The sequence below is a fragment of the Hylobates moloch genome, unplaced genomic scaffold, assembly GCF_009828535.3.
Source record: "Hylobates moloch isolate HMO894 unplaced genomic scaffold, HMol_V3 SCAFFOLD_9, whole genome shotgun sequence".
Taxonomy (NCBI): Eukaryota; Metazoa; Chordata; class Mammalia; order Primates; family Hylobatidae; genus Hylobates; species Hylobates moloch.
In genome coordinates, this window is record NW_026652284.1 from 125176233 (window position 1) to 125195197 (window position 18965).

The following is an 18965-nucleotide window of genomic DNA, read 5'->3' on the forward strand; positions in this document are numbered from 1 at the left end:
ACAGAAGCAGAGAGTGGGGGCAGACTCACCTTCTCTCTTGTGCCTCCAGCTCCCCTGAGTTCTCAGGATGTGAGGGGTCCATGGTTCGTCCCCCCGCTCCAGCCTCGAGATGACGTCAGGTTTGGAAGCTTGAAGTCCTGCTCCAGAGAAAGGAAGCAAGACCTGAAAATTCATCCCAGGTAGAGGGCAGGATGGACCCGTGGTCTGAGTCTTTGAGCTGGTTGTGTCCTTCCCTGACACCTGGTCTCTAACCGTGGAGACACAGGCCTCTGCCTAAGCTGAAAAATGGCCAAAACTAGCTTTTCAGGGGGACGGGCAGCATAGATAGGACAGCGTTGGGGCCTGAACACATCACGGTAGATGACTCAGTGGGGGGTGTTGAACCCCAGCAGAAGGGCTAAAGGGGGAATGAGTCTCCAGCACAATGTCTGGTTTGTCTGGCCCACCAGTCCATCATGGCCCTTGTCCGTCAGCCTTGCTGTTTTTGTTCCTGCTGGGCCCCAGCTTGGTCCTCGCCATCTTCTTCCATCTGCCCATTAACTCTCGCAAGTGCCTCCATGAGGAGATCCACAAGGCCTACTAGTGACTGGCACATACGAGATCTCTAACCAGTCTGGGGGCACTGGCGGCATGTGAAGCCACCTCAAGATCACAGATTCTGCTGGCCATATTTTCTACTCCAAAGAGGATGCAACCAAGGGGAAATCTGCCTTTACCACTGAAGATTATGACATGTTTGAAGTGTTTTGAGAGCAAGGGAACAGGGCGGATACCTGGCCAACTCGTGATCCTAGACATGAAGCATGGAGTGGAGGTGAAAAATTACAAAGAGATTGCAAAAGTTGAGAAGCTCAAACCATTAGAGGTGAAGCTGCGACACCTAGAAGACTTTTCAGAATCTATTGTTAATGATTTTGCCTACATGAAGAAGAGAGAAGAGGAGATGGTGATACCAGTGAGTCAACGAACACTCGGGTCCTATACTTCATCATCTTTTCAATGTTCTGCTTCATTGGACTAGCCACCTGGCAGGTCTTCTACCTGTGATGCTTCAAGGCCAAGAAGTTGATTGAATAATGAATGAGGCATATTCTCCTCCCACCTTGTACCTCAGCCAGCAGAACATCGCTGGGATGTGCCTGGCCTAAGGCATCCTACCAGCAGCACCATCAAGGAATGTTGGAGGTTTCTTGCCAGAAATGATCTCTTTTGGTGTGCGAGGATATGGGGTACCACCTACACCCAACAAGTCAATGAGGGACTTCTTTTTAATTTGGTAGGATTTTGACTGGTTTTGCAACAATAGGTCTATTATTAGAATCACCTATGACAAAAAATTAAGGGTTACCTAGATAATGCCAAAGTCAGTAATTGTCCTGGGTTCCCTTGTGTGATCTGTTTGAACCATGTTTTCTTTTCTTCTCCCACTTGCTCAGCAGTTTGGGCTTCCTTTCTAGTTCTTTTACCAAGATTTCCGTGTGACCATGTTGACTTCATTCAGATTGCCCTCTTTCAATTTCCTTGTGAAAACACTCTTAACTTTCTCTTTACCCTTAGCTGAAATGTTTACGTAGCTTCTGGTGATATCTTTTCATGATTTTATGTCTCTTAAAATGGTGATGGATGTGACACTTCATAAAAGAGAGCTTTAAACTGTAGATAATTCTTAAAGAAAATGTCATTTCAGACAATTAAAATATTTGTGCTCAACTGCTTGAACGTTTTTCGTGTATGTGTATTTAATTCTATGCAGTATTATCACACGTGTAGATTTCATGTGACCACCATCACAAGACAGAATAGTTCTACCACATGGATCCCTTGTGCTGCCCTTTTACAGCCACAGCCACAGCCACATCCCTTTCTTATCCCTTTACTTCAACCTATGGCTACCACTGTTCTGTCCTCCATCTCTGTAATTTTGTCATTTCAAGAATGTTGTATGAATGGAATCATATAGAATGTAATCTTATGAGGTTGACTTTTTTCATTCAGGATAATTCCCTTGAAATCCATCCAAGTTGTTGCATGTATCAAGTTTCTTCCTTTTTTTCTTTTAAAAATGTTTTATATATTTAGGGGGTAAAGTGCAGATTTCTTACATGCATATATTGCATCATGGTGAAGTCTGGGCAGTTATTTTGATTGTTGAGTAGTATTCCATGGTATGGATGTACCAGTTTGCTTAACCATTCACCTACTAAAGGACATAAGAGTTGTTTTCAGTTTTTTGCCCTTACTAATAAAGCTGCTGTGAACATTCATGTACAGGTTTTTATGTGAACTTTTTTTTTTTTTTGAGATGGAGTCTCGCTCTGTCGCCCAGGCTGGAGTGCAGTGGCACCATCTCGGCTCACTGCAAGCTCCGCCTCCCAGGTTCACGCCATTCTCCAGCCTCAGCCTCCCACATAGCTGGGACTATAGGCGCCCGCCAGCCCCGGCTAATTTTTTTTTTTTGTATTTTTATTAGAGATGGGGTTTCACCGTGTTAGCCAGGATGGTCTTGATCTCCTGACCTCATGATCCACCCGCCTCAGCCTCCCAAAGTGCTGGGATTACAGAAGTGAGCCACCGCACCCGGCCTATGTGAACATACATTTTCATTTTCTGGGATAAATGCTCAAAAGGGCAATTGTTGGGTTGTGTGGTAAACACGTATATTTTTGTAAGAAACTACCCTACTCTTTTTTCCAGAGTGGCTGTACCTTTTACATACAGCCACTCATACAATTCATACAGCAATGTATGACTGATCCAGTTTCTTCACATCCTCACCAGCGTTTGGGATTACTACTATTTTTTATCTTAACCATTCACATAGATGTGTGTAATGATAACACATGTGGTTTTAATTTGCATTTTCCAGTGATGGAAAGTATGTTAAGCTAATGATGTTGAGTATCTTTTCATGTGCTAATTTGCCATCTATATATCCTCTTCGGTGAAATGTCTGTTCATGTCTGTTGTCTATTTTCTATTTAGGTCATTTGTTCTTTTTACTATTGAGTTGTCAGAGTTTTTTTATACATCCTAGATAAAACTCTTCTGTTAGATATGTGGTTGCTTGAATTTTTAACATAACTTCTACCAAGGAAAAATAAGTAAAATTTCCAACTCTTCTTGCATGGCCAGTCACTTACTTAATTCCTGTCCTTCAGTGTTCCATCTAGAGAATTAAGAGATATGATGTATAAAATAGATATCTAGGAGGGCCATTAAGAGAGTAAATACTTAAAAATACAAAGCCAATGAAAGCAAAGCCAATAATCACTGTAGGAATATGAGGTGCCTAAGGGCCAAAACTAATGTAAATAAGAGAAAATGTGGATATAAATGACCATGTTTATAAAGTTATGAAAAATGCTGTCACTTGGAATCTTTCCCACATCTCTCAAGAAAGTAAGTAGGAGTTTATCCTTTCTGTAATCTCTTTTTAGTCCTGCTGACTATTACAGGGCTTATTTAATCACAGTGGCAAGAATTACATGTATCTTACAGTAAAGAAGCAGAATACTGGAATTGTTAGAGAACCCTGATGTGTTGACCTGATAAAGTACAAAAGTGGAAGAGGGAATGAGTTATGTTGTTAAAATCTCAGGCTAGCCGGGCGCGGTGGCTCACGCTTGTAATCCCAGCACTTTGGGAGGCCGAGGCGGGCGGATCACGAGGTCAGATCGAGACCACGGTGAAAACCCGTCTCTACTAAAAATACAAAAAAATTAGCCGGGCACGGTGGCGGGCGCCTGTAGTGCCAGCTACTCGGAGAGGCTGAGGCAGGAGAATTGCTTGAACCTGGGAGGCGGAGCTTGCAGTGAGCCGAAATTGTGCCACTGCACTCCAGCCTGGGCCACAGAACGAGACTCTGTCTCAAAAAAAAAAAAAAAAAAAAAAAAAATCTCAGGCTATTCTGTTAATGTTCCTGCTACTATGAACCCAAACCTGTTTTTTTCCCCTTTTGACTCCTTGTATCTTCCTCTCATGTGGCATAAAAGTAGTTCTGTCGTTAACTTGTACAACATTGCCATCTGCTGTTAAGAATTGGTAGGTACTGCTTCTGAGAACCTGGCTGCAGATCCTTACCATAGGCAGCAGATGCTGAGAAAGTCTATCTTCAGTATTACACATACTAAGTTACAGAGGATGCATCCAAGTAGAAAAAATAATATATGGGTTAAGATCCATTCTTAAACTTTTTTTTTTTTTTTTTTTTGGGACAGAGTCTTGCTGTGACGCCCAGGCTGAAGTGCAATGGTGCTAGCTCAGCTTGCTGCAACCTTCACCTCCTGGGTTTGGGTAGTTCGTCCTCCTCGGCCTCCAGAGTGGCTGGGAGTGCAGGCGCACCCCACCATGCCTGGCTGGTTTTCGTATTTTTGGTAGAGATGGAGTTTCACCGTGTTGGCCGGGCTGGTCTTGAACTCCTGACCTCAAATGATCCACTGGCCTCAGCCTCCCAAAGTGCTGGGATTACACGTGTAAGCCACTACGCTCATCCTCCATCATTAAACTTTTTAATGTGAAATTCTATCATGTACCATTAACCTAACAAGATTTTCTTTCCTATTTCTGACTGGTGCCTTTCCTCTTTTTAGGAGCAATGAAAGCCACTCTGTTAGTTATGTTCTTCTGATGCGACAAAATGTCAAGAAGATAGGAGAAGAGAATATTTTATTTTGTTGATGCTTTTGTTCCCAAGTGTGACCCTAAACTTAAGCTTTGTAGGAGCTGACATTCTCTCATGTCCCTTCCCTTTACTCATGCCAAAACTATCAACTGGGACATTTTGTGCTTTTGGTTTAAAAGTTAATTGATATTACACCTTGGTTTTATCCAAAAAGTAAAAGTATTTGCCTTTGACCAAAGACTGATGCAAGAGCAAATAAGCTTTAAAAACAGGGGTGTTATGTGCTTTCCTCCATTTTTGAGCATGCTATCCAAAACGGTCTGTATAATATAAATGAGAATGATGCAGTTTAAGTAAGTATTTTTATACCATTGTCATGGACCCCTGTCATAAAGCCATTTTTCAGTTTGGGAAAGAGGCATATAGAATTTATACAGATTGATTTGTAAATGTTGCATTGAGGATTTTTGTGTAAATTTTCTCAAGTAAAGGCTAGTAGAAACCAAAAAAAAAAAAAAAAAAGGGCTAAAGGGAAGAGCACATTCCAGTGAAAGGAAAGCAGGGCTCTGAAACTGACCAGATCCAAATCCCAGATCTGCCACCAATAGGCTGTGTAAACTTAAGAAAAGTGACAGTATTTGTTAGCCTCAGGTTCATTTATAAACTGTGTATCCTACCACTGATCATCAAGATGCAGAAATATTAATTCAGGGGATAGGGATGTACTAAGTGTACAATGAACAATATTCTCCTTCTATAAATCAGGGAGGGTTGGAAAGGCATGGGAGGCCAAGGTGGGAAGATTCCTTGAGGCTAGGAGTTTGAGACCAACCTGGGGAACTTGGAGGTTCTGTCTCTAAAAACTAAAATAAGACAAGCATGGTGGCCCATGCCTGTAGTCCCAGGTACTTGGGAGGCTGAGGTAGGAGGATATCTTCAACCAAAGACGTCAAGGTTACAATGAGCTACGGTCTCATCACTGCACCCCAGGATGGGCAACAGAGTGATACATTGCCTATTAAAAAAAAAAAATCAAGGAGGGTCCCAGTATCACCTGTCCCCCTCTCTGTGCAAACCAGACCTGCATGGTACCAGGGTCAAAATGTCTGGTCTTTGGGCCCAGGGGGTGAGGAGCCTCTGAGCCCCAAGCTTGATCCTCAAGGTTAAGGAGCAGGAAGCCCAGGAGCTGAGCCCCAGGGACGGAACTTACCTAGTGAGACTAGGTTTCCATAGGTCTCCATCATCACATCCTTGTAGAGGCCCCTCTGAGCAGGGATCAGACAGTCCCACTCCTCCTGGGAGAAGGGTACAGCCACATCCTCAAAGGAAACCATGATGTGGAATGACAAGATCTTGATGCAGCCCTCAGGTCAGGACCTGGAGGGAGAAGACATTAGGCTTAGGACTGGTAAGATCCCTCTGGGAACATGTACCTGTCTTCCCCACTAATGTGAACTCTTTAAGGCAGACACTATATTGGCTCATCTTGGTGTGCCCCAACCCTGACCTCTACCGTACCTGGTCCAGGACAGGAAAACAGTGAGAAGTACATTTCAGGGACTTGAACTCAGGAACTGAGGACATTGGTGGAGACAGGGAGCTGCCCAATCTCTGGGACCAGCCCCTTATAGACAGACTCCTGCCAAGAAAAGGCTGAGGTCACATGGAAGAGTCTCCATGAGGACCACTCACCTGGAGCCCACCAAGAAGGAGCTGCATGACGGCCATCACTAGGTGTCTGAGCTTGTCCTGAGGTGTGGGCAGAGCTGCAGGGAGAGGAGGGTGATGGGGCCTGACCAACCTTCTGCTCCCCACAGGTGCTCTGAGACTTCTAGGCCCAGACATTTTGTGGTAGCAGAGACCCAATTATGAGCTGCCTGAACACCCCAGGAAAGGTAGATGAACTAAGTAGCCAGTGGTCTTTGAGACCATATCCCCTCCCCACTTTCCTGCCATACTTCTCCATGTCTCAAGAGAGGCCTTCCTGAGGCCCCTGGGATGACAGCATCCTGAGGCCACCATGTGAAAGCCAGGACCGTGGCGGTGCACTTGGCCAGGAAAGACAATAGACTGCATTTCCCAGGCCCACCTGTGAGGTCCTGCGCAGAGGGCAAACAGCTGAGAACAGCGGATCAGGCTCTTGTGCTAAGGCAGTGAATGAGCAAATGGAGAAATTGACACGTATGTGTGACACACAAACACAACGCCCAGGTGGTGTCAGGTGACGACAAAGGATACAAAAAATTAATGATGCAGCTTGAGGGCAGCGACTGGTGGTAGGAGATATTTTACACAGGATGGCCAGGGAAGACACCTCCGATAAAGTGACAACAAATCAGAGATCTGGATGGAGTGAGGGTAGGCACCATGTGGATATCAGTGAGGTACATCCCAGGCAGGAGGAGGGCACAAGTGCAAAGGCTCTGAGATGCAAGCACACCTGTGTTCAAGGACGGGCAAGGAAGCCAGAGGGGCTGAAACAGACTAGGGGAGGGTAAAAGAGGTGGGTACCCTCTGGGGCGGGTACCTTGTAGGCCTTAGGGCTATGGGTTTTATTCTGAATGGATGGGAAGTGCCTGGAATGTCTGGGAAGAGTGATATGACCTCAGATGTGGTCTCTACAGCTGCTGCTTTGAGGGTGCTTTGAATACACTATGGGGTGGGGGTAAGGAACAAAAACAGGAAACCAGTCAGAAGGTTCTAGCAACAATCCAGCTAGAGATGAATGTCTTGGACCAGACTGGTGGTGGCAGAAGTGATAAAAAGCAGCCAGATTATGGATACATTTCAAAGGTACCATCAACAGGATTTGCAGATGAATTTCATGTAGGACGAGACACCAAGAGTTTTGACCTGAGCAACTGAAATTATGAAATTTCCATATACTCAAAAGAGTAAGGCTGCAGAAGGATTAAATGTAAAAGTTGTAATACAGTAATGTTTAAGATACCTATTAGATCTATAAATAGAAAATTAGGGCATTTGGATATACAAGTTGAAAATTCAGGAGTGAGGTTGGGCTGGCTGGGTATATACTGAAAACTGTCAGTACACAGATAACATCTAAAACCACACATCTGGTTTTATTTTAGCAGTGACATGTGTCACTCCCACAAAAGCCTTCCCAATTGGCCTCGGCATACACAGCAAGTCTCCTCCCCACAGCCCTCTACACATAAACAAATTTCTTAGTTTAGTTCAGGAGAAAATGTGCCCTTTTCCTTCGGCTCTAGGTGACCGCAAGGCCCAGTTCTCGTCACCAAGATGTTAAGGGAAGTTTGCCAAGGGGCATCTGAAAGGAAATAAGGGGAAAGGATTGACCACAAAGGAAAGCCAAGAGAACCTTGGAGACACATTCTAGAGCCCTGGCATTTCACAACAAACTCTGGAACAAACCCTGTCTCATCTTCATTCAAGCCTCTGTCGGACAGATTTTCTGACTGGCCGCGGAACATAAGCTCACTGATGTCTTCGCACTCTCCAGCTGAGGCATACCTTGGTCAGAGGGAATCTTCTAGTCCTCAGACAGGGCTTGCCTTTGACTGGCCCCTGCTGCTTATGTCCTTTGTGAATCACAAGCGGTACCTCTTAATGTACTCTGCCTTCACTCCTAAACGCATGTGGCAGGCATGTAATGCTGCTGTTAGGCGCATGGGCTGGGACTCGAATAGGACTGAGTTCTAACCTTGGATCCACCACTTACTAATGCAGAGGTCTCAGGTAATTGACTTGAGTTTTTCCACAGACCATAAAATGAGATTGACACTACTCCTTAAGTGACTATATTGAGTTAAATGAGAAGATGTATAAAATGCTCAGCACAGTATTAGCAAACCGCAAACAATACGAAGTCTCAATTGTCCTAATCAGTAAGTCAGCATTTACCGAGTGCATACTAAATGAACGTGTTGTTTGTTCCAGCGCATCTGTGAGATATCATCTCCTGCCTGTTCCTTTCCTTCCCCACAACAGAAGCTCCTTCACACCACAGCTCTCTCACAGCCTTACCCTTTCGGTCAATACATTCCTGCTAAATGAAATGCACTTTTCTCTCTTCTTAAAAAAAAAAAAAGCACAATTCAGCTCGTTCCCTGACATTGCCCAAACTCCCTCTGCGAGACCTTTTTTGTCCATCTGGCTTCCCTGCCTCAGTGTTGCCCGGGAGCCTGGACGACAGCCCGTAGACCTGCACGCCCCACTGCCTGCGCTCGTGCCTCACACCACCCCTCCGTCAACACAAAGCGGGCGCTCAGCAGCCCGCAGCCGCCCTCGAGGCGTCCTCTACGGGTCACTGAGGCCGCGGGCCCCGTCCTTCGGGCTCTCAGAACCCCGGCATCGTCCCTGCCCGCCCCGGCGCCACTCCGGCACCTCCGCACCAGGCGCCCTAGCTCGGGACTCACTCAGCTCGACCACAGGAAGGGAAGGAGCGCGAACGCTAAATCCCGTGCCGCGGAGAGCCAAACCCCCTGCACCGGAAATGCCTAATCTGAACTTCCGCCGTGCCCTTCAGCTCACCAACCAATTGAATTCCACGTTTCGTGGGTCCGCTCTAGGCGGCTGATAGTACTCGATGCTCCGGCAGTCCTGTTCCTTCCTGGTTAGTCCCTACAAGCCCTTGGCGGAATCTGCGGGTGAGAGGGCGCAGGTGTAGAGGTGCCGCCGGCGGCGTGGGTGCGAAGGAAGGGACCCCAACATAGAGCGTTCCTGCGGACGCTTCTCAGGCCGGGGTTGTTCTCCGTACTCTGGACCTGGCCCTTCCTGACCTAGGACGTCGCGCCGCGCACTGTCCCCCTCTCTCGGGCGCCTTTTCCCCCACCTCCAAATAGTGATGAAGCTCAGAATCCAGCTTGCGCCCGCTGTGCACCTAGCACTTCCCACCTGTAGTCTTTTGACCTCATCGCCCCCTAGAGAAGGCTGCTGCCATAGCTTAAATGAGGAAGCCGAGGTGCAGAGAGGTTTCAGACCTATTCCGGTGGAGCTGGAATTCGAGAACCAACCGCTCGGTGCTGACACGCGCGTGCGGAACGGGCGGCTGGCGAGGGTGAAGCGGAGTGAGGGGAGAGGCCAGGTGAGGAGCACGGGCCCGAAGGGAAGACTTACGAGAATGGAAAGGAAAGCAGCCTGTCTTCAGTGGGACAGTGGGAGCATTCAGATGTCAGAGAATGAGCAGTTGTGGGAAGAGCCATAGGGTATTTTATTTTATTTTATATTATTTTATTTTATTTTTGAGACGGAGTCTCGCTCTGTCGCCCAGGCTGGAGTGCAGTGGTGCAATCTCGGCTCACTGCAAGCTCCACCTCCCGGGTTCACGCCATTCTCCTGCCTCAGCCTCTCCGAGTAGCTGGGACTACAGGCGCCCGCCACCACGCCCGGCTAATTTTTTTGTATTTTTTAGTAGAGACGGGGTTTCACCGTGGTCTCGATCTCCTGACCTCGTGATCCGCCCGCCTCGGCCTCCCAAAGTGCTGGGATTACAAGCGTGAGCCACCGCGTCCGGCCTCGGGTATTTTATTTTTTAGAGACGGGGTTTTGCTCTGTCGCCCAGGCTGCAACCTCAACCTCCCGGGCTCAAGCGATCCTCCTGCCTCAGCCTCCCAGGCAACTGGGACTACAAGCAACGTGCCACCACACTAAATCTTCTTTAATTTTTTTGGGGGGAGGTTGGAGGTGGGGGCGGGACAGGGTCTCTCTCCGTCTCCCAGGCCAGAGTGCAGTGGCGCAATTATGGCCCGACTCCTGGGCTTAAGCGATCCTCCCGCTTCAGCCTCCAGAGTAGCTGGGACCACAGGCGCCCACCACCACGCCCAGGTAATTTTTGTATTTTTTTGTAGAGGTGGTGTTTTGCCATGTTTCCCAGGCTGGTCTTGAACTCCTGAGCTCAAGCGATCCACCCGTCTCAGCCTTCCAAAGTGCTGGGATTACAGGTGTCAGCCACCATGCTCGGCCCTAAATATTTTTTTAAAAGTTGGATTTTTCATGGTGCCCAAGGGAAGAGACACTCCTTTCCCTTTACTAAGACCATATTTTTAAGAAAACTTTGTAATAGGAAAATCTTTTTTTGCCCTCTTGAAATGTTTGTAAATTTTTTAAAAAGCTGCGTAAGCCTCTTGCCCGTTTTATAAACCAGGAATGTCTTTCTTAAGGAACTTGGAGTGATTTCTTTGAAATATAAAGGCCAAGGAAGATAGCTTCCCTCCTTGTCTCTGTGGGAGTTTAGCAGGTGACTGGCTCCAAGTTGCAATTACCTGCTTGTCATAGAGACATGAGGTTTATTTTAACTTTGGATAAAGGCAGTTAGCTGACACAGATGGCCGCCCCAAGTACCACATACCTGCCTTCTCGTTTAGAAACACTGTGGGCATTAGGGGCAACTCATGCAGAAGACCCAGGAATCTTCCAGGTATACTCCATGGGATGCCTGTTCCACTCTGGCCCATTGGTACAAGCCGGCCTTTTCTTTTAAGGATAGTGGGGTCCGTTCTGAGAGCGGCCTTTGCAACATCTCTCACTTCCCCTGTTGACTGCTATTTGTTTTCATCCTGCTTTCCTACTCCCTTGATCCCAAACTCACTAGGGGTATTTAGTGAACACTTACTGTTGCAGTAAGACTCTAGCCAAGGAAGACGAAGAGACAGTTGGAGACCAAAGAGAACTTTAATTCGGGCACCAAAGTCTACAGCAGGCTCATGCCCCAAATGGCTGCTGACCCAGCCAAAGAAAGCAGGCTTGCTTATATGTCATTTGAGGCGTGAAAAACAAGGCAGGATACAAGTTTCAGACAAAGACAGTAAATTATTCAACCTGTGACAATTCTGAGAAAACTTACATTTAGTTATCTTGACCAGTCAACCTTGAAGCTGGACAGAGCTGGGGTAAGGGAAAACAGGAATTACAGAAGAATGTGGGAGTCTCCAGGCCGGAGATAAGCTTGGAAGGTTGAGATAAGTTCGCAGCTGCAACTTCTTAGCAATGCTGGTAGGGGCTGCTTAAATTTCTTAGCCTGTATATAACTTCTGAATAGCCTACACTAAATGGTAACTATTACCTATGTTATGTTTGTTATTTTAAACTTTAATATTACTTACTTTATTTTCCTTCCACATTACCTCTGCTGTTAGCAGCTTTGAGAAATGCTGCTATAAGATGTGGGAAGTCATTAAAGGATTTAAGCAGGGAGAGGCAAGGTCAGATTAATGTTTCAGAAAAATATTTACTGTTTTCCAGCTGAAACTAGTACAGTAAAATTTACTTTCTGGTCACAGCACACAGCAGTCACATCCTGGAGGAACTGTACTTCTCTAAGATCTAGTCTGTCCTGTGGTTTAAATGACCTTTATCAAATTGTCTTTATTACTTTGTACACTGCTTTCACCAGTCTGCTCTTCCATGGCAAAGGGGGCAGAACTGTTATTTAGGGTTTTCCACATCCAGTATGCTCATAAGATTTTTACCCTGTGTGAACTTCCAGATGTCGAATAAAGGCTGGATGCTGACCAAAGACCTTTCCCCATTTTTTGCATATGTGTAGGTAGGGTTGCTCACCAGTAGTGTTCCCCTGATGCTTCATAATGGTTGATCCCAGAGAGAATGCCCTTTCACACTCATTACCTTCATAGGGTTTCTCTCCAGTGTGAGTTCTGTGGTGGGAAATTAGGTTAGAACTTTGAACAAAGGCCTTTCCACATTTGTTACACTGATAGGGCTTATTTCCAATATGGATTCTTTGGTGTTACACAAGACTAGAGCTATGGTTGAAAGTTTTCCCACACACTGCCTTCATAGAACTTGTCTTTATAGTGAAATCTCTGGGGTTTTCTAAATTGTGTTAGTCCTTCTTAAGGCTTAACATGTTCACTGCACTACACAATTCCTCTCCACGGTAACTATTTGAGTGCTCATTAAAGGCAGTACTCTGACATTCTGCATGTTTTTGAGATTTCATTAGGATGTGGGCTTTCTGGTGATTGTCGAAATGTGAGTTATCTGAAGCTGTGTCCAGATGAATTACTTTGATAGGTTTTCTCTTTTGTGGGAATATTCAGATATGCTATGGGGTTTGAGGTCAAGTCTAGGATGCTGTCAACTTTGTTATACTCCTGGCTTTTCTCCCATGGAATGTTTTTATGGATCACTGTGATTTATCTTCACATTTACTTGACTAGTACTTTCTCAAACATTTTCTTAGTTTTCCTCTACAAAGATTTCCCTGATATTTCTCTAGTAGACTCACAACTTTGTAGGCTTTAAAAAAGTTGGGTGCTTAGTCAATATCTCCTTTTTAACACTTATACCACCCACTGTGGTTTCATGCTTTGGGGGTTCCTTTAGGAGAGGCAACTCTTTGTTATCTGCCTCACAACCTGAAATGATGCAGCAAGCAGGAAACACGGCATAATAAAAAGACGACAGCCTTTTAATTCTAAAGACCAAGATTCTACATTTCCTCTTCTCCTTTCCAGACAACTTAGTCCCAAAGGTATAAAGTAAAGCTGAGCAAGGTAGCATCCATACCAGGGCTGGGGGAACCAAAGCAGGAAAGAGCAGCAGGGTGGAGGCCATCCATATAGCAAGACTGGCACAGTGTGTCCAGCCTGAGCAGGCTGAAGATGTCTTCATGGAAGGGCAGAGGCAAAAGGGCAAGAGGCAGGGGTTGCAGTGAGCCAAGATTGTGCCATTGCACTCCGGCCTGGGCAACAGAGCGAAACTCGTCTCAAAAAAAAAAAAAAAAAAAAGATGAAACCTCTTTGTAAGATTAAAACTATAAAACTCTTAGAAAAAAAAGGTATAAATTTTTGTGACCCAGAATTAGGCAATAGTTTCTTATAAGTGACGTCACAAACACAAGCAACCAAATAAAAGATAAGTTAGACTTCAAAATGAAAAACTTTTGTGCTTCAAGAAATACCATCAAGAAGGTGAAAAGACAACCTATAGAATGGCAGAAAATACTTGCAAATCATATATCTGATAAGGGCACAATATCCAGAATATATAAATAACTCTTACGACTTATCTAAACTGACTACCATAGACTAAATGGCTTTGACAACAATTTATTTCTCACAGTTCTGGAGGCTGAAGTCCAAGATCAGGGTGCCAGCTGGCCGTTCTTGGTGAAGGTGGCTCCCTGGTTTGCAGACTGTTGTTTTCACACAGCACCTTTGCCTAGCGGAAATGGGGAGCCTGGGGCCCTTCATCCTAATCCTGTCTTAGGCCTCCACCCCCATTACCGCATCTGAATAATCTCAGTGGGGATTGGGTTTCAACACAGGCATATTGTGGTGGACACAAACATTCTGCTATAGCGCAACTCGACAATAAAACACATCCCAACTGTAAAGGAGCTAGAAAGGCAGAAAGCTAAGGTCAGTGGGGGATGCTCTGAGTGTCTGAAGACAGCGCAGCTATCCATAAAGATCACATGCGGCTTCCTTTGCATCCAGCTGCGCAAGGGCTGGTGCGGGTAAGGAAGTCCCACTGGGGCTTTTGGGGGCCCAGCACAGCTCGGGAGAGTGAATGAGGGTAGAGAGAATGCCTCATTGCGTCCGGACACCACCGAGACCGTCGTCCTCCACAGGCACCTGGAGTGGATCCAGCTGTGTTCAAGTCCAGACGCACATGGACTGCCTCAGGACCACACTTCCCACCCGGGTGGTTTCCTCCCTCTGGGAGCAGGAAAGGAGATGAGTCTTGGGGTGTGCGTGGGACTCCTGGCCTGGTGCTGCTGTCAGCTCTGAACCCTCCCCGGCTCTCTCCAGGAACGCACAGTTAGGCTCTTCGCGCTAGTCCCCCTGGTAGGGCTGGCCGTCTGGGACGCTTGGGCTTCCTTCCCTGACCGGCTGCAGGGTCTTTTGTGGTGTTTCTGTCTCCTTCGCTGCAGTGTGATCTGTTGTTAACAGTGGTAAATCCACATGGGTCTGCTGCAGCCTCAATTCTTGCCTCCTCAGAAGAAAGAATTTGACGGAGAGGCATGAAGCATAAAGCAGACGGAAAGATGGAGGCAAATTTTAGAGCAGGAGTGCACATTTATTAAAAAGCTTTAGAGCAGGAACAAAAGGAAGTAAAGTACACTTGGAGGAGGGCCAGGTGGGCCACTCAAAAGATCAAGTGCACGGTTTGACCCTTGACTTGGAGTTTTATACATTGGCAAGGTTGTGGTGGTCGGGGGTTGGGGACCATCCCTTCTCTGATTCCTCCCTTGGGGTGGGCTGTCCACATGTGCAGTGGCCTACCAGCACTTGGGGGTGGAGGTGGGGGCACAAGCCCACTGTGTTTACTGGAGTTGTGCATATGCTCACCAGTTGAGTCTTCTAATAAGGTCATCAACCGGTTAAACTCTGACACTTCACCACCTAGTGTGCATGCTCAAGCCCACTTGCCCAACTCCTAAGATCTCATTGGGAAGCTGCTGATAACCAGCTTCAGGTTTTTTCTATCTGTTGGGAGATTGCCTTTCCCTGGTGCTGGCAGCAACCAATTCTTATTTGAGAGACAATTAACAACTACCTGACTGTCCCCTGATGGTCGCCTGGTGTTCCTGGTGGGTGGGGGGGGGGTCTCCGGACTGCCTGATTACCTACTGTAACGCTATCACCCCCACTGAAGCTCCAGAGCTCTTGGGGAAGACGTTATCCACTGAGCCTGTTCCCAAGAAGCAAGATTTTGACTTTACTAAACCCTCCACAATCTGTCAGACACAGTGCTGCATGGATAAATAGCTGTGGATGACTGACCCAGGAAGGTGCTGAGGTGAGCGGGCTCCTGAGAGACAAACATGCTCATGAGAGAGAACTTTCTATTCAGTCAGCCTTTGAGCAAGCGCTTCTGTTAAATACAGCAGGCATGGTGTATTAGTCTTGTCTTAGGCCGGGCGCAGTGGCTCATGCCTGTAATCCCAGCACTTTGGGAGGATGAGGTGGGCAGATCACAAGGTCAGGAGATCGAGACCATCCTGGCTACCATGGTGAAACCCCCGTCTCTACTAATAATACAAAAAATTAGCCAGGCTTGGTGGTGGGCTCCTGTAGTCCCAGCTACTCAGAAGGCTGAGGCAGGAGAATGGTGGGAACCTGGGAGGCAGAGCTTGCAGTGAGCCGAGATCATGCCACTGCAGTCCAGCCTGGGTGACAGAGTGAGACTCCATCTCAAAAAAAAAAAAAAAAAGAAAAAAGGAAGTCTTTTCTTTCATTGCTATATTCTCTCATTGCTGAGACTGGGCAATTTATATGTTTTTAGAAAAGGTTGAATTGACTGACAGTTCCACAGGCTGTACAGGAAGCATGGCTCGGGAGGCCTCAAGAAACAGTCATGGCAGAAGGCCAATGGGAGGCAGTCACACCTTCCATGGCTGGAGAAGGAGGAAGGCAAAGCAAAGCGGGAGGTGCTACACACTTTTAAACAACCAGATGTTGTGAGAACTCACTATCATGAGAGCAGCAAGGGGGAAATCCACCATCATGATCCAATCACCTCCCACCAGGCCCCTCCAACACTGGGGACTACAACTAGACATGAAATTTGGCTGGGACACAAATCCAAACCATATCACATGGATAGGCTGGGATTGCCGTAAAGACTGTATGGTGAAGGACTAAGAACAATATAGTGCAGCCACCAGCGCAGGCCTTCCCAGATAGAGGTGGGGGCTGGGAGGTGAGGAGGAAGGAAGAGAGGGTGAAGGCAATGGTGTGTGTGTGTGTGTTTGTGTCTGTGTGTGTGTGTCCTGAGGGGCCTAGGAAGATTTCAGGGGAAAGGAATCAGGGAGCTGGCATTCCTGAGAGTTCTGATTATGCTCTGTCAGTACTTTCCCTGACAACAATAATGATATAATTTAGCATTTATTGAGTGCTTATCCTGTGCCATTTATTCCCCAGAAAATCCTCTTGAGGTGGCATATTAATCATGCTTCTCCAGAGAAGCAGAACCAGCAGAAGCTAGATAGGTAGGTTGATATGGAATGGCTCACACAATTATGGAGGGTGAGGAGTACCATGATCTGCTGTCTATAGCCTGGAGACCCAGGAAAGGCAATGGTGTAATTCAGTCTGAGCCAGAATCCAAAGGCCTAAGAACCAGGGGAGCTGATGGCATAAACCTCTGTCCCAGGGCTGGAGAAAATGAAATTAGATGTCTCAGCTCAAGGTGAGACAGGAATAAAGGGGCAAATTCCTCCTTGCTCCCCTTTTTCTATTTCACGCCCTCAACAAATTGGATGATGTGCACCCATGTTGGGAAGGCGAATCTACCTTGCTAATTCAAATGCTAATCTCATCTAGAAGTGCCCTTGCCCAGAAATAATGTTTAGTCTGGGCACCCCATGGCTAGTCAAGTTGACAGGTAAAATTAACCATCCCGGTAATTACTATTTTTTTCCTACTTCACAGATAAGGGACATAAATCATATAGAAGCTGAGTAATTTGGCCAAGGTCACACTTCTAATAATTGACCAAACTAGAACCCAGCTAGACTGGTGCCCATGCACTATGATGTACTGACCAGCTGAAAAGTCTAAGACTTTGACCCAAGCTGAGATCTTGGGCAAGTCCCTTAAGCTCTCTGGGAGTCCATTTCCTTCATTTATAAAATGGAGATAATAACAAAATGTACCTCATCTACCTCATTAATTAGTTGTAAGATCAAGTGAACTGTTGTTAGTGTTCTCAGAGCCATATTTGCCAGCAAATGTACTTTTGATAGCTTAGGACTGTCTTTAACTGTTTTAGAAAAGAAGCATATGCTAAAACCTTGCAAAATCCAGTCTAAGTAAATGTGACTGTTATAGGAAGGCCATCTCTGGAGTTGGGCCCTTTATAAAGAAGATTCCAAGGCTCCGATATCTGCCTTCTCTTCAGGACATGCACATTCCTGTCCTGCATTTTCACTGATTTTTGTGAGATGCTTACAGTCAGGAAAATTTACAGCAGTACCCTTTCCCAAGCATTCTCTTTAACTATGGAAATATATGGTTATTTTTTTCCTTAATTGATATCATATTCTTTTTTCTCATCTTCCTTGGTATATATTTTCTCATAATTTTTCCTAACTTAAAAATTAGATGATAATTTTTTTGGCTTTTAATTTCTTGTGTGGTGGTGTCTTTAATGACTTTGTGCCTTTCATTTATTTACTGACATCCATTCTCCTATATTTTATTTTATTTTTTGAGACAGGGTCTCTATCTTCTAGGCTGGAGTGCAGGGTGGTGCAGTCATGGCTTACTGCAACCTTGAACTTCTGGGCTCAAGTGATCCTCTTGCCTCTGCCTCCTGATTAGCTGAGACTACAGGTACACATCACTATGCCCAGCTAGTTTTTTAAAAATTACCTTTTGTAGAGACAGGATCTCACTGTGTTGCTGAGGCTGTTCTCAAACTCCTGGCCTCAAGGAACCCTCCCAACTCAGCCTCCCAAAGTGCTGGGATTACAGGCATGAGCCACTGCACTTAGCCTATTCTTCTATATTAAAAAAATCTCATACATTCATTATTCTTAAGATTTCAAATATTCTTTGAGGAAGCAATACTTTAATCAGTAATCTTCACCTTTAGCTCATTTTTTTAAACAATTTTTTTTTTTGTTTTTTTTAGAGGCAGAGTCTCCCTATGTTGCCCAGGCTGCAGCCTCAAACTCCTGGCTCAAGTGATCCTCTTGCATCAGCCTCCCGAGTAGCTGGGGTTACAAGCACACGCCATTGTATCCAGCTTTCTGTTCTATTTAAAAGAGAAAACTCAGGATGAAATCACTTCCTCCTCTGAAAGCCATCCTCTCTAGCTGTTATTGATTTAGCCCCTTCCTCTACACTCCCAGCACAATTGTAATCTTCCACCACCAAGTATCCTCTTTTAAGTTTACAATCTCCCTGTCAAGTTCCTCTGCCTACAAATACCTGTAAGGAACGTTCATCCTAGTAAAACTCTTCTTGGTCCTTTGAAGGGGTGGGTTGCCCCTCCACACCTGTGGGTGTTTCTCATTAGGTGGAATGAGAGACTTGGAAAAGAAAAAGACACAGAGACAAAGTATAAAGAAATAAGGGGGCCCAGGAGACCAGCGTTCAGCATATGGAGGATCCCGCTGGCCTCTGAGTTCCCTTAGCATTTATTGATCATTCTTGGGTGTTTCTCAGAGAGGGGGATGTGGCAGGGTCATAGGATAATAGTGGAGAGAAGGTCAGCAGATAAACGTGAACAAAGGTCTCTGCATCATAGACAAGGTAAAGAATTAAGTGCTGTGCTTTAGATGTGCATACACATAAACATCTCAATGCCTTACAGAGCAGTATTGCTGCCCGCATGTCCAACCTCTAGCCCTAAGGCGGTTTTCCCCTATCTCAGTAGATGGAACATA

At 45.9% G+C, this 18965-nt stretch overlaps 1 protein-coding gene and 2 pseudogenes across 2 annotated transcripts in view; 2 read left to right on the top strand and 1 right to left on the bottom strand.

Moving 5' to 3' along the window:
- ZNF16 (zinc finger protein 16) overlaps positions 1–9080 on the bottom strand; it is a 75388-nt gene extending 66308 nt beyond the window's left edge. Inside the window, exons 1-4 of one of the 2 annotated variants that reach the window (XM_058443960.1) lie at positions 8117–9080; positions 6314–6387; positions 5832–5998; positions 30–137 (exon numbers count right to left, since the gene is read on the bottom strand). In XM_058443960.1, the coding sequence (XP_058299943.1) occupies positions 30–137; positions 5832–5955 (232 nt within the window). In that variant the 5' untranslated portion in view covers positions 5956–5998; positions 6314–6387; positions 8117–9080. Of the gene's footprint in view, positions 1–29; positions 138–5831; positions 5999–6313; positions 6388–8116 lie in introns of those variants that run through there. The other variant, XM_032760879.2, reaches the window with a different exon arrangement.
- LOC116813731 (transmembrane emp24 domain-containing protein 10-like) lies at positions 413–1077 on the top strand (annotated as a pseudogene).
- A 111-nt stretch (positions 9081–9191) lies between the features above and the next one.
- LOC116813730 (putative uncharacterized protein ZNF252P-AS1) lies at positions 9192–9809 on the top strand (annotated as a pseudogene).
- The last annotated feature ends 9156 nt before the right edge of the window (positions 9810–18965 follow it).